This window comes from Gopherus evgoodei, chromosome 2, assembly GCF_007399415.2.
Source record: "Gopherus evgoodei ecotype Sinaloan lineage chromosome 2, rGopEvg1_v1.p, whole genome shotgun sequence".
Taxonomy (NCBI): Eukaryota; Metazoa; Chordata; order Testudines; family Testudinidae; genus Gopherus; species Gopherus evgoodei.
Window position 1 is genome coordinate 237,213,885 of NC_044323.1, and position 16,105 is coordinate 237,229,989.

At 45.2% G+C, this 16,105-nt stretch overlaps 1 protein-coding gene across 4 annotated transcripts in view; it reads right to left on the reverse strand.

Moving 5' to 3' along the window:
• The window catches only part of SLCO5A1 (solute carrier organic anion transporter family member 5A1), a 139,235-nt gene that overhangs the window by 33,852 nt on the left and 89,278 nt on the right, over positions 1-16,105 (reverse strand). For all 4 annotated transcript variants that reach the window (XR_003999159.1, XR_003999157.1, XR_003999158.1 and 1 more), the window contains exons 7-8: positions 10,855-11,014; positions 6,767-7,008 (exon numbers count right to left, since the gene is read on the reverse strand). Coding sequence is in view for 1 of the 4 variants with exons in the window: in XM_030553248.1 (XP_030409108.1) it covers positions 6,767-7,008; positions 10,855-11,014 (402 nt within the window). In the remaining 3 variants the exon portion in view is untranslated. The remainder of the gene's footprint in view (positions 1-6,766; positions 7,009-10,854; positions 11,015-16,105) is intronic.

Sequence of the window (16,105 nt, forward strand, 5' to 3'; positions counted from 1 at the left end):
CCTATGCACCAGCCCAGCCCCTCTTCCAGAATCTTTTAGTGACTTCTGGCTGCATCTCTGTAAACCTCCTGATCACTCGAGAAGGAAGAAGCTGGACTAGACAGGGGGGCAAAGGATGCTCTGCAATAGTGGAACCCAGTTCCAGTCCATGTACACTCACACCTCCAGGCAGAGTGTACTCAAGCCTGTGGCAGAAGTAGTATGTGATCATATAATTAAAGTCTGTGTTGCAACATACATGCACGGGTGCTGAATTAAGCTTATACAGACAATTTTAATTCTGGCATTTCCTAATTTTTAAGTATTTAACTTTGCAACTTAATAATGTTCTTTTAACATGTTGTGCATGTGAGAGAGAGAGAGAGAGAGAGAGGAGAGAGAGAGAAGAGGGCATATGTTGTCCTAGGTTTTAAAAAGCAAGCTGAAAATACAGAAATTCCATCACGTGGCACCATACTGCTGCCCATGTCTCTTATCAGGAGAGTTGCAACTGCTGAATCCACCACATAGACTCTGCCACTGAGTTGTCTTCCCATGTGGCCCAGCACAAGAGGAGGCTAGGACACACTGCCAGTGGGTTTCACAGCTATTTGCTGATAGCAGAGGAATGATGGACTCAAGAATCCTGGGTTCTATTCCTGGCTCTGGTGGGAAATGGGATTTAGTGGGCACAGACTCTTCTGCCCAATCCCCCAAGCTTGACCTTTACTCTCCTGTCCCAATCCTGTCTCTGCCCCACCCCAGTTCCTTATCCTAGATCCATTCTTCTCAGCTAGCACTCCCAGTCTCCACCTCCTGCTTCTCATCCAAGTCCCAGTCTCCTTGCCCAGCAAGTCATACCTCACCCTTCCAAACAAACAGTCCCCAGTCTTTCCCCATGTCCTGCTCCCATGCTCCTTCCCAGCCATTCCCTGTCCCAAAACCACTCCCCAAGGTGCTTGGCCCCAGTGTCCCTACCCAGCCATCCCCAACTCACCCTCAGCATGCTTGCCCAGCTATTCCCAGTCCCCCACCACACCCCCAGCTCCTTATTCTTAGTTTCCTTGCCCAATCAGCCCCCATTTCTCCCTCATCTCTCAATCTGTGTATCTCCCCCCAGTCTCCAGTCACTGTCCACACACACATCTATGTTCCCCAGTTGGCTCAGAATTACAGCCTCTTTGCCCATCCAGTTGCAATTCTTCCCCCAGCTGTGGCTCCTCATCAGGTCTCCCTTCCCCTCCCCACATCTTTCCCATGCATTCCCAGTCCCTGTCTACTTACCCAGCCAGTCGCAGTCACTTCTCCAACTCCTCCTTCAATCTCAGTTTCCACCTCTACCCACTGATTGCCACTCTCCCCTCCATTCCTGCCCCAGCTCCCAATCCTAGTCTCCTTACCCAGACAGCCCATCTTTCTCCTCTACCACCTACCAGTCCAAGTCTCGGCTCCCCACAACTACCAGTCTCAGTTTCCCTCTCTGCTCCGTCCCCATCAGCATCTAGTCTCAGTCTCCCCTCCCAGGCCTCCTTGTCTCAGTCTACTCTCCCCATCCAACCCTCCTGTTCCAACTCTTGTTGCCTCTGCATTTGAGTCAAACAGCTTCTTTCTTCATGCTGTATGAGTACAAGGGAGTGGAGGGGATTGTCACTGACAGCATAGCAGAGACAGGATCCCTTCTCTCAGTTCCAATGACCAGCCCACCTTGGCCCAGAGGAACCATGAGCAGTCTTGATACAGAAAGTCTGGCTTTGTCTCATAGGCCTGGGCTGAGGGAGCACTTTCAGTCAGTCTGTGGGGATGGTATACTAAGTCCAGTCACTATAACTGTAAGGGGATGGAGCATGCTCAGTGAGGACAGAGTAATGGTAACAGTGGGGTAATCTTAATGATGGGTAATGCTACCAGACCTCCCTATACTGACTCAATAGGGTAACAGATCAGGGGTTCTCAAGTTACTGAGTAGTCTTGCCAGCATGGTGGTAAAATGTGCCTCTATTTAAGTCCATGTAGAAGAGCTATAGTCACAATAGGGGTGAGGAAAACTGGTTTGAGTGAAATAAAAAAGCTCCAAACTTCATCTTCGTTCTCTGACACTATAGTAACGTTCTGATGTCTCAAAAAGATTGCTTTAAATTTTTAAATTATTATTTTTAATTGATTTCATGTCTGCACATCTAAGTTCCTGTGAGAACCACAAGAAAATAATGCAAGTGAGTCCATTCTACCATTAGTTCTGGTCCAACTAGACATCTGACAAGCTTCTAAAATCTGAAGACCCAAAAAGCTTGTATAGTTAGGAAAGTAAACTTTTGGGTGCTTAACAGAGGGCCTTATCAATAAGAAGCCTGAGATTAAACTGTAAATATGAGAGACTTAATTTAGGCTCTGGTTTCTAATATTTCATGTTTGGGATGAGAGAAGAAGAGGAATATGGTCATAGGGAAGCTTCCTTCTATTTTCCCACGTTGACGATGTCTCATGGAAGCCGACATGCACATGTGTAAATGTAGCTGGAGTGTAACTTTGAACAGTTTGTAAATACTTACCAGAATAATTTTAATTTCAGTCACTAGGAGAAACACATACTGATAATATAGCACCATACCTGACACTGCATTAACCCTCACCGTGTTGTCATAAACAGATAGCTAAGGGTTAATATTCTTTTACCTGTAAAGGGGTAACACCAGTAACCTGAAACACCTGACCAGAGGACCAATCAGGAAAACAAGACTTTTTCAATCTGGATGGAGGGAAGTTGTGTGTGAGTTCTTGGTTCTTGTCTTGTGTCTGACCCTCTCGGCTCTGAGAGTAATCTTTCTGTCTCCTGGCTTTCTAATCTCTGTTTCCAAGTTGTAAGTACAAGAATAGTAAGACAATAATAGTTTATATGTTTTTCTTTTGTATTTACCTGTGTGTAGTTGCTGGAATGTTAAACTGTATTCTTTTTTGGATAAGGCTGTTATTCATTTTTTTCTTTTAAGCAAATGACCCTGTATTTGTCACCTTAATACAGAGAGACCATTTTTATGTATTTTTCTTTCTTTTATAAAGCTTTATTTTTAAGACCTGTTGGAGTTTTTCTTTAGTGGGGACTCCAGGAAATTGAGTCTGCAGCTCACCAGGGAATTGGTGGGAGGAAGAAGTCAGGGGGAAAATCTCTTTGTGTTAGATTTACTAAGCCTGACTTTGCATACCCTCTGGGTAAGGGGGAAGGGAGATTAGCTATCTCGGTACTTGTGTTTTCCAGGACTGGAAACAGGGAGGGTGGAGTCCCTCTGTTTAGATTCACAGAGCTTGCTTCTGTATCTCTCTCCAGGAACCCAGGGAGGGAACACCTGGAGAGGAGGAGGGGGAAGGGAAATGGTTTATTCCCCTTTGTTGTGAGACTCAAGGAATCTGAGTCTGGGGGTCCCCCAGGGAAGGTTTTGGGGAGACCACAGTGCGCCAGGCACTGTATAGATTCCTGGCTGGTGGCAGCTTTACCAGATCCAAGCTGGTAACTAAGCTTGGAGGTTTTCATGCTAACACCCATAATTTGGACACTAAGGTCCAAATCTGGGAAAATGTTATGACACGTGTTTAACACTAATTTTTTCTGTCCCTAGTATCTGTTGAAAGTAGGCATGTGCTTTGCAAACATGCTAAAAAATTAGCGTTCCTTCAACTTCTCCCTCTTCCCTGTTTCTAAAACTGAAATATTGGCCTACCAACTGTGTCTGCTCAATTGTGTTAATCTAAGAGCACATCATATAAGACCACATCCCTGCGCCAAACCTGAAAATCAGTTTGGGTTTTTTACATTTTTCTCTTTGAGCGGTGTCTGCTGGACATTTCTTTTCTCACAAGGTATATACATAATCATTTTATGGGTAGTGCCCTATCAAATTCATGGACATGAAAAATGCACCACGGACCATAAAATTTGATCATTCCCCCGCTCCCATCACAATATCTAGCTATTGTAGGGCAGGTTCATGAGTGGCACATGACCCCCCATTTTGGGGAGACTAGCCCCCTCAGCCCTGCCCCTTCTGCCTGAGGCCCTGCCCCTACCCCACTGTTTCCACCCCATCACCTACCGGAGCCCTGAGGCCTCCCTACCCCCCCCCCACTGCAACCGGAGGAGCCCTAGCCGAACTGCCCCAAGCACCTGCCCACCTGCCCCCGCTGCCCTGAGCTCAGGGCTGCGAGAAGGCCTGCCCCAGCCACGCTGGGTGCTCCGAGTCCTGGGCCAGAACCCCTGGCCACTGGCTGGGCCGAGCACTGGCCTGACCTGCCCCAGGCTGCTGGCCGGCCCGAGTCACCGGCTGGCCAAGCCCCGAGTTCTGAGCTGAGCTCAGCCCCTGCTGGCTTCAGGGGAAAGAAGGAGCGAAGGTGGGGCCACAGGCTGGGTTAGGGGAGGCTTAACCTCTCTTAGCCTATTATACTCGCCTCCCGTGAGGAAGGGCAGAGATGGGGGTGCCTTAGTCGGGAGCTACAACCATGTGTCAGGCTCCAGTTGCTAGTCCCAGCCAGGCTGGGAATGAACAGGACTTCCTCTTCTGCTGCACAGGCTGCTCCTGGGCTGGGTCAGATCCACCTCTGGGAACATCCCCAGGGTGAATTAAGCTTCTTGGCTGCTGGCTGGGGGCCCAGGTCTAAAGGCAGTGAAGCCATGGAGCTTCCTGCACCTGGGGGAGATTCCTGGAGGTGGGTCTGACCCAGCCCCTAGAGCAGCCCATACAGGGGAAGAAGACGTCCCATCCCTCCCCAGCCCAATTGGGACTATCAGCTAGCCCCTGGTGCACGGTAGGAATTCCTGGTTGGGGCGCCTCAGCCCTGCCCCTCCCCAGCTCGGGAATTAAAGGGACTTTGGGCTGGCTAGCAGGGGGAACAGACCATGCCACACCCTGACCATGGGGCCCTAGGCGGTTGCCACCCATAAGACTGGCTCTGCCCCTCCCCCCATAAGTAACGACAACCCCCCATACCCAGAGACCTCACTTCTGCGCTGCTGCTAGCAGCAGCACTGGCTTTAGAGCACTCGGCCAGCAGCAGCACAGAAGTAAGGGTGGCAATCCACATCCTCCCTACAACAGCTTTGCAACCTCCCATCACCCCATATTGCGTCAGGACCCCCACAGTTACAACACACAAAATTTCAGATGTAAACCTCTGAAACCATGACACTGAATATTTTTAAAATCCTATGACCGTGAAATTGTCCAACATGGATCGTGAATTTGGTAGGGCACTAGTTATGGGTATAAATACAGTAACTCCTCACTTAAAGTCATTCCAGTTAACGTTGTTTCATTGCTGATCAATTAGAGAAGATGCTCGTTTAATGTTGCTCAATGGTCCCTTACGATGTTGTTTGGCAACCGCCTGCTTTGTCCAATGCTTGCAGGAAGAGCAGCCCATTGGAGTTAGCTGGTGGGGCTTGGAGCCAGGGTGGACCGGCAGCGCCATCAGCTCCCTGCTCCCCTAAGTTCCCTGTGCAGTAGCTACCCAGCAGGCTACCAATTGCAGGGCAGTTGAGCTGTCCCTCCCCCTACTGCCATGTGCAGCTCCTGCCCTCTGCCTTGGAGCTGCTCCCAGGAGCCTCCTGCTTGCTGTACAGAGGTGGGAAGAAGGGGGCTAATGTCAGGGTGTCCCCCTCTCTCCCTCCTATCCCCGTAAGAGGGCTAGGGGGAGGGAGCTTGCTGACAGCAGCTGCTGTCTCAACTTGCTGATCTACTTAAAAAGGCAACGTACTTAGAGTGGGGTCAGTGTACTTAAAGGGGCAATGTGCATCTCATAGACTCATAGACTTTAAAGGTCAGAAGGGACCATTATGATCATCTAGTCTGACCTCCTGCACAACGCAGAATCTCACCCACCCATTCCTGTAACAAACCCCTAAACTATGTCTGAGTTATTGAAGTCTTCAAATCGTGGTTTAAAGACCGCAAAGTGCAGAGAATCCTCCAGCAAGTGACCTATGCCCCATGCTGCAGAGGAAGGCAAAAAACTTCCAGGGCCTCTACCAATCTTCCCTGGAGGAAAATTCTTTCCCAACCCCAAATACGGTGATCAGTTAAACCCTGAGCACGTGGGCAAGACTCACCAGCCAGCACCCAGAAAAGAACTCTCTGTCACACACACAGCGTGTGTCTGCCATGCCATGCTCTCTGTCTGCCATGCTTTCTCCTCTCCCTTCATTTGTGCTGCCTTGTAGAGTGTGAGGCTACATTAACAACAATGTGTTAACCCTTGAGGGCTCTAGCAAATGTAGTTCATCATTTAGCCGCAAGCCATTCCCTGGGAAATATCACTCCCTCTTCCACCCTCTGATTTCAACACCTCAACCAAGCTTCACAATCATCATTGCTGTGTACAGTATTAAATTGTTTAAAACTTAGAGAGAGAGAGAGAGAGAGAGAGAGAGAGAGAGAGAGAGAGAGTGTGTGTGTGTGTGTGTGTGTGTGTGTAAAATATAGTCTTTTGTCTGGAGAAAAAAATTTCTCTGGAACGCCCCCCCCATTTACATTCATTCTTATAGGGAAATTGGATTCGCATAACATCGTTTCACTTAAAGTCGCATTTTTCAGGAACATAACTACAACGTTAAGCGAGGAGTTACTGTATAAGGGATCAAATCCTTAACAAGTGTAAATGGGCATAATTCTGTTGACTTTAATAGAGTTGCACTGCTTTACACCTGCGGTGGGTCTGGCTAACAGACTCTCTTCTGTGATACAAACACTGTAATGATAGGTATAATATATGTATCTAGACAGGTATATAGCTAGATTCTTACCTGAGTGTCACTATGATTGCCGATGGCTGGGCACATGCTGTTATAAGGGTAACTATGAACAGAAATATTAGGAATGGGATAAGTGTACTGCAGGTCCGATCACACTTCCCAGAAACAGCATAGCCATTCTCATTCAGGTATGTTTTGACAATAACCACCCTGAGCTGACCGCGCTGTCCCACAGTTGGTGGAGTGATAACTTGGCGGCTTTGGACACAGGCACATTCAGTATAATTTCTTACCTGAGAAAAGCAAAGAGGAGAAACAAAATATTGCAATTAAGATTTTTGCCCCTTCAACCAAGACAATGTGCAATATTTACCACATAGATGTTTTACCTTCCCTAGTGAAAAACTACCACTTAAAAAGGAGTTCTGTGCTTAAGAGATTATCCTAGTTTTAGGCAGGGCTAGGAATAATGCTCCTATTATTAAGTTTGCTTGACACTTCCCATCAGTCACTTATAACATTGCCAAACTTTAACCCTTTGTACTGAAACTTTCCATGCTGTCTGCTTCAGGCTGGATTTTTGGGCAACTCTCAGCCAAAATGGTTTAGCCGTTTCTGAGAATGGGGCTATGGAAAAATGTGTGTTGCCCACGTTAAACATTCCTGTGATCTTTTCTCTGAACAGTTCTAGTGTCCCCATGTGGTTGGGGATGGGATTTGAAATTTGGCAGAGATGTGGCCTTTGTATGAGGGGTGTGTCTTCTGGCCACCCTGTAAAAATCTGCCCTCATCTCACCAAGTGATAAGACTTGGAAAAATCGCAGTTTGCATTTCAAAATCACAGCTGAAAAATCTCCGAAGAGTACATCTTCACTGAGCATGCGCCATCCTCTCACAGCTTCCTTGACCAGATTACACATGTGCCTTCCCCATAGAGTGACTGATCAGTCTCCAGCCAAGGACTACAGGGGTAACACTGGGCTTCTCCTGTCATGCTGCTCTGGCTACTTCGGGCTGGGGTTAGACACTGGAAATGAAAGCAGGGACTGGGAGCTGGTCAGGGAAATGAAAAAGGATACTGAAAGTGAATGCTGAGCTGGAGGAGGTTGGAGATTGGGATGAGGAACCAGTGGGGGGTGGGAGGGTGGAAACAAATCTGACGAGTTGAGGAGTACGGGGAGTGTCTGGGAAAAGAGACTTGGACAAGGAGCCAGGGAGGTGAAGATGCAAAGAGATGGGAGGACGAAGACTGAAGAGGGAGATGAGGACTGAGAGCAAGTACAGAGTGAAGCAGAGTAGGGAGAGGGGAAATAAAACTGTCTGTTGAGAGCAGGATGAAATGAAAAGTCTGAGGAGTGCAGAAGGGTACTATGTGGCAAGGAGAATGGGGCTTGGACAAGGAGTCAGCATCAGTAAAGTGACAGGTCAGGGACAGATTGGAGGAGATTAAGTAGAAGAGGTCAAGTTTGTGGGGGAATGCGCAGAAGTCTTCCCACTGGAACACATTCCCCTCCAGAGCCTGGATTGTGCAGAGGATGGGGATGCTCCAGCTTGCTTGGCCTTTGTTCCTGGTAGCCAGGCCTGGACGCTGAGGGGGCAGGCTGCTGCCACCCCCAGCCAGGCTCTCCATGCTGCACAGAGGAGTGGCCACTATCAGCTGGCATGCGAAGCGAGGAGGAAAGAGCGCCCCCCAGCAGGCAAGAATTCTGTCAAGAAGAGTGTGGCAGCCCCAGGCCAGATGCAGGGGAGGGGGGACTGGCCCAGAGTCACGTGTCCCACTCCTGTGGCCCCAGCCCTCCAGAAGCTGGCAAGATTGGCTTCTCTGTCTCAGGAGGTGGGGCTGGAAGGTTCCTCCCAGAGCCACTATGTGGGACAGTCAAATGCCCCCCCTTACATTGTGCCCTCCTATTATCAGCAGATACAAGTCATCTCTGAGTGGCAGAGGTATTTTTGATGGATCTAAAGTTTTCAGCTCTGCTGATGATCCATGTGGGTGTCACTGTGGAAGGATGAAATAACTTTTTTCAAAAACAGAGGGAATTTTACACACAGACACACACACCCCTATATTAAAAGAATATTGTTAAGGTTGCAAAATAAAGCAATCAAAAGTTAGGAAATGCCAGAATTAAGGATGACTGTACAACCTTAATTTGGCTCCCTTGTGTGTATGCATTATGATACAGTCTTTAATTACATGATCGTATATTACTTTTTCCACATAAACTAGATGTCATAATGGACATTTTCTTAGTATCATTTATTGCAGTTAATAGCTTGTTTAACCCACTTGAAATTCATGGTGAGAGGTAAGCATTCTCAAAGTTCCTCATAATTAAGTGAATTAACTGGTCTATTTTAATAGTATGTGAAAAGCAGCAAAGGTCAGAACTATGAACTGTATTCAGCAAAGCACGTAACCATATACTTAAGTCCCACTGAAACCAATGTGACTTAAGAATGTGCCTAAAGTTAACCACACATCTAGTGGCTATTGTGCCTATAGAAGTTGGTTACCAAACAGTTGTTTCCCCCTTATCTTGCAATATCTTGTAAAAGGAAGTTTTCAATTTTATCTGTACTGGATGCAATGATTATATGGACCTTTAACTTTAGAACTGTTCTGTCAAAACAAAATATCAAATTATCATCCTGAGACTGACAGTTCTCATGTTTCACTGACTGGGTTCAAATGTGTAAGCAAGAGTGCGACATGTAATGAATGGTTTCCAGATGCTGAAAGCAAGGCAACATTGTTTCATACTATTTCCTATCTTTTGTCTTTATTCTGCTTTAACAGACAATACTTTATAGAAACGTTTGGTCTTACATTCTCTTCTGTGTGTAATATCGAACGAATTCCAAAGCCTTGGTTTTTTGGCAGCCCAAAGCATTCTGTTGACAACAGGGACAGATGCTACTCCTCACCAGTTTTCCTGTGCACTGGCCCAGAAACTAAGTTTCCAGTCACCAAGTTTCCTTTGTATTTTTCAGTCTGTGACCAGGCAACCCCCAAAGAAGCATTCAGCTTCTACAACCCAGTGAATGTAGGACATGAGCAGAGGCCCAGGCCATCTATGCAGACACTCTGTGCTTGTGCTGCAAACCCAGCCTCCCTGCTATCCTGCCACAGTGGAGTACAATTCCTACAAGTGCCATGGTCCCATCGTCATGTCCAAATCATCTCTTTGGTTGGAGGTAGTTCACTCGGTGTAAATTAATGTCGATATAGTTAGTGTTAACTTATGCTCAAAATTCCACATTGCTGAAGGCTGGGGTGATATCATGGACAGCTGCAAAAAGAACAGGAGTACTTGTGGCACCTTAGAGACTAACAAATTTATTTGAGCATAAGCTTTCGTGGGCTACAGCCCACTTCATCAGATGCATGCAGTGGAAAATACAGTAGGAAGATATATATATACACAGAGAACATGAAACAATTGGTGTTACCATACACACTATAAGGAGAGTGATCAGTTAAGGTGAGCTATTATCAGCAGGAGAGAAAAAGAACTGTTTGTAGTGGTAATGAAAATGGCCCATTTCCAGCAATTGACAAGATGATGTGAGGAACTGTGGGGGGCGGGGGGATAAGCATGGGGAAATAGTTTTACTTTGTGTAATAGCCCATCCACTCCCAGTCTTTATTCTAGCCTTATTTAATAGTGTCCAATTTGCAAATTAATTCCAATTCAGCAGTCTCCCGTTGGAGTCTGTTTTTGAAGTTTTTTTGTTGTAATATTGCGACTTTTAGGTCTGTAATCGAGTGGCCAGGGAGATTGAAGTGTTCTCCAACTGGTTTTTGAATGTTATAATTCTTGACATCTGATTTGTGTCCATTATTCTTTTACGTAGAGACTGTCCGGTTTGGCCAACGTACCTGGCAGAGGGGCATTGCTGGCCCATGATGGCACATATCACATTGGTATTGGACAGCTGGTGTTCCTACCATCTTGAAACATGGAGAAATTCATGCACACAGGGCACTGGTGGGATTCTCTGACGCTAGGAAGAAGCGTGCCTGGGAGCTGGTACACTCCCCCTTTCTGTACCTAACCACTTCAGCCCAGACCTGCTGATCTATGGCCCCACAGTATAGATTTACATCATTTTGGATGGGTTTGTTACACACTCACCCCTGTGCTATGATTTCCACCACTGATGCAGCCAGCCAGACATGGATTGAAGTATGTTATTCCATCTGATCCACAGACAGGCTCGTACTCATGAATTTTGCATCCACAGTTGACATTACAGCCACCTGTCAGATTTCTGTGTGCCATAGTGAGTGTAGGACTGAGGAGAGGAAAAATAGGTTACATTAGAACAGCATGTTAAACAAGTATGTGCAGAGAAACTACTTCTTTCAACTCTCCTATAGTTGTTTAGTGATTTTTAGTATTAGAAAGGTTGCATGGACACTAGTTATTTATTTGGACGTGAGTAACATAAAAGCATGCTAATCCTGGTTTCCAGGCATCAGTGACTTTAATTGAAAACTGCAATGAAAAAATCATTACAAAACTGAAAGAGCACATCTCCTTCCAGGTACTACTCACCAGTCAGAAACCATCATGATTATTTATATTTTGTACTGCAGTATGCCATAGAATCATAGAACTGGAAGAGACCTCAAGAGGTCATCTAGTCCAGTCCCCTACACTCAAGACAGGACTAAGTATTATCTAGATCATCCCTGACAGGTGTTTGTCCAACCTGCTCTTAAAAATCCCCGATGATGGAGATTCCACAACCTCCCTAGGCAATCTGTTCCAATGCTTAACCACTCTGACAGTTAGGAAGTTTTTTCCTAATGTCCAATCTAAACCGCCCTTGCTGCAATTTAAGCCTTTAAGCTTCTTGTCCTATCCTCAGAGGTTAAGAAGAACAATTTTTCTCCCTCCTCCTTGTAACAACCTTTTATGTACTTGAAAACTGTTATGTCCCCTCTCAATCTTCTCTTCTCCAGACTAAACAAGCTTAATTTTTTCAGTCTTTCCTCACAGATCAGGTTTTCTAGACCTTTAATCAATTATGTTGCTCTTTGGACTTTCTCCAATTTGTCCACATCTTTTCTGAAATGTGCAGCCACAACTGGACACGATACTCCATGGAAATCTTAATCTCCCAACCCAGCACATTCCCAAAAAAGCCTCAACTGCCTTAGCCCTCCCTAAAAACCTCTCTTAAACAAAGGATTTTGCTCTGTGCCCTGAAGGTTAACAGATTGTTTTGGGATGGGGGGGTTGAGTGGGAGGGGACTGGATGCCAGAACTGAGGAACACACAGAGAGAGCATTGGCCTTCTAAACCCAGGGTTGTGAGTTCAATCCTTGAGGGGGCCATTTAGGGATCTGGGGCAAAAACTGTCTGGGGATTGGTGCTGCTTTGAGTAAGCGGTTAGACTAGATGACCTCCTGAGGTCCCTTCCAACCCTGATATTCTATTCTATGATTAAGCATTGTGCCAGCAGCAATGTCACTTATCTGCCACAGAAGCCCCAGCCAATCTCAGCTGCAGCAGAATGGCACAGGGAGAGAGACAATCTCTGATAGGCAGGTCCTAGGCCATTTAGATCTTTAAATGTCAGAACTAAACACTTTAAATTTCACCCTGAAGCCAACAGGCAGCCAGCAGATCCCAGAGCACTGGCATCACATGCTCTTGGCAGGAGACTACACTGAACAAGCAAGCTATCCCGCTGTGCATCCGTTTAACTGTCCTAATGGATTTAATGTGTAGTCCCACTAGAGTCCATTGTTGCAGCCCATTCTAGAGGTGATCGAGGAGCAGATGGCAATAGCACAGCCCACATCCGAAAGGAAAGGTCACAGTTTCTCAGCCAGATGGAGAGAGAAAAAGCAGTCCAAGTCAATGCTGCTGTTGGATTAGTTAAATGTAGACCCCACCAAAATGTCAACTGTGGTTACAATTGATGGCCAAATGCCTTCGATCAGAGTGGAGGCTGATATAGCCTCCTTCAACTTATCCAGTTGCTTCCCGAACCACCATACTCACCTCAGTCTTATCCAGACTGAGTCTACGTCAGCCATGTCTCATTCTTACCCAAACACTGGGAAAGACACTTGGCCACATTCTGCGTTGGGCAAGATATAGCTATAAAGCTGGGTGCCACCAGCATATTGAAAAACACTTCAACCTACATCTAGTTATTAACTGTCTTAGGAAGGAAAATCAGAGTAGATCATTGTGGTAGCCTACTAGAACTCTCCAGGTAGAAGAGCAAGGGCCCAACACTATCCTCTGGGAGCTGTCAGCAACAAAGGCACAAAGCCACTGAAGAGTGGCCCTGTCCATTCCCAGCACAGACTGCAGTCATGTCAACACTTCATTACTGACTGGAATGAAAGCAGTTGGGAGAGCTAATAATATCAGCATGAACACCTGGTCTTCATCAATGCCAAAAGAACATCAACAGTCAATGCAACAATGTTATTTTGTATTATGAGGTGCTGCAATTGTGTCAACAACATATGTGTAATGTTACATGATGGCATGGTGTGTGATATGTAGAAATTACAAAATGGGACTAGCTTTCAGAGATGAGTACCAGAAATCACTGCATGAAAGCAAAGGTGGAAAGAAGATTATAAACAGTGAGTATAGAGCAGGGGTAGGCAACCTATGGCATGCCTGCCAAAGGCGGCACATGAGCTGATTTTCAGTGGCTCTCACACTGTCCAGGTCCTGGCCACCAGTCCGGGGGCTCTGCATTTTAATTTAATTTTAAATGAAGCTTCTTAAACATTTTAAAAACCTTACTTACTTTACATACAACAATAGTTTAGTTATATATTATAGACTTATAGAAAGAGACCTTCTAAAAACCATTAAAATATATTACTGGCACACGGAACTTTAAATTACAGTGAATAAATGAAAACTCAGCACATCACTTCTGAAAGGTTGCCGACTCCTGGTATAGAGAAACAAAATTTAAAAAAAAAAAGAGTCTTTATCATAAAAAGCCTTTGTCATATCAATTTAAATTAGACACTTACCCCGCTCTTCCTTATTAATGAGTACGTATAAGATATAATGATTTAATTTTTTTGCTAGACAGATTTATTTGAAAAGGTTGGGTGGATGGGGGAGCAGCTCCCTGTACAGTGACCCCTCCCTGTACAGTGACCCCTCCCTCTCCCCCCCCCCACAGCTGAGGAGCAGTGGGGTCAGGAAGCGGGGGTGGGGGTCAATGGACAAGGAACTGCTTCCCCATCCACCCAGCCCATATGTATCTGGATCTCCCTCATACTCAGGCCCCCAGGCTGAACAGTTGCCGTGACCTATGACAATATTACAGTGTTTTACCTCTGGGTTACTGCCTGTAACTTTAAAATGATGATGTGAGAGGAGGAACTGCCATGAAGATATAAAAGTCTGAATCTCCCCCATTTATATTAATTGACGTACCTCGACAAATTATGGTGGGTTTTTTCGACTTGACCCCTCAACATCTGGCTGCATAAAGAAGTTCTCGCTTCTCCATTCCCTCACAGACTCACCCTCTATAGCACAGCACCAAGTCACTCTATCTGCTTGACAGGCTTGCTAGAGGAGATGCATAAGGTGTTCATGTCTATATCTTTTTCACCTTCAACCCTCCCTCAGTGTTATCTTGTCTTTCCAATACTGAAACACCAAGGGAGCATCTCAGGGCTGCACTGGAGGCAGAGATCTCTTTGGTGCTGATGCATCTGTGCGCACCTTATCTCCATCTCACATGCTGCCTCCAAATATTGTAGACTTGTATTGTATCAGGAGACGCCGTATTTCTGCAGGTCTCCTCAACCATCCCTCCCTTACTGGGGATTATTTTGTTTTCTTGAAGCAGAGCTATGTTTCCAGGAAGCTGTTGGATGAAAATACTCAACTCATTCCAATTGTTTTTGGACACTATGTCTGAGGAGTAGTCAACTCTACTGATTTAGGCTGTCATGGCTGTGCATCAGTCCAATAACCTAAACTCTTCCCAGTATCCTACCTGCAACTAGAGGCCTTAAGCTGCCAACGAAGTCTGGCACATGCACATTTTAAAATATGGTAAAAAATGACAGCATTTCCTGAATTCATCTTTCAGTTACAAATTGCTCCTTTCATTAATACGATTAGCTGCAACTTTGAGACAGGTACACACCAGAGATAAATCCCAGATTTCCATTTGATAAATTGCATTGGTTAACCTCTCAAAGGACTGTTCTATATCTCATTTCCACTTATATAATACTGGCAGAACTAATTAGAGGAAGAGCTTTAGACAAACTAATGATAAAAGGGAATCTACTTTCTAACAAGGATTTTAGTTTTGATTTTTCTTTCTCTCCAACTATTAGTCTATGGCAGGGAGAAGTAAGAGGGGAGAAGGAAGTTGTAGAGTCTAGAGTTTTAAGAGTTGTGGGGCCTCTTATTATTTATTCATACTGAGGGATACACAATCAGGGACTCCTTTGTGTTAGGCAATGCACACACACACACACACACCACACACACACACACACACACACACACACACACGATGGCCCACAGAGCTTACAATTGAAGTAATCCACAGATAAATTCAAAATAGAGGAAAGCATTAAGATTATCTCCAAACAGCAAATGGATTTGTATGTGGTTTCATTTTTATTTACTTAGATTGCAGTAGCACATATAATGTACTAAGGCAGTTCCAAACACAAAGAAAACAGTTCCTGCCCCGATGAGCTTACAGCCTAAAAGGTCTTCATTCTAAAAACCAGGATAAAAAGTGAAAAGGAGAAGCCTTGGCTACCTAGCAAAGATATTTCTGTCATGATTAAACTAACCATCATCCCAAAATAATGAATAAATTGGATCCACTGTTTAAAAGGCTGCCAAGATCATGCTGGGAAAATTGTGGTTTTGAGAAGTGTTTGAGTAAACCATTTGTACAGAAGGATGTTACATGACTGGCTTCTTCAATGCTTCTTCCTTGTACATCATGATTCTCTCATAGCCAAACTACTAAGCGTTCTTTTGAAATGGCAAAGATCAACGAGAAAAGCGAGGGAAAGGCTGGGTTTAATTACTGAACCTTTAAGGTGTAGAACAGTGGTTCTAAACCAGGGGTATGTGTATCCCTGGGAGTTCACAGAGGTCTTCCATGGGGTACATCAAGTCATCTAGATATTTGCCTAGTTTTACAACAGGCTACATAAAAAGCACTAGCTAAGTCAGTACAAACTAAAATTTCATACAGACAATGACACGTTTATACTGCTCTATAGACTATACTATATACTATACACTGAAATGTAAGTACAACATTTATATTCCAATCAATTTGTTTTATAATTATATGGTCAAAATGAGAAAATAAGCAATTTTGCAATAACAGTGTGCTGTGACA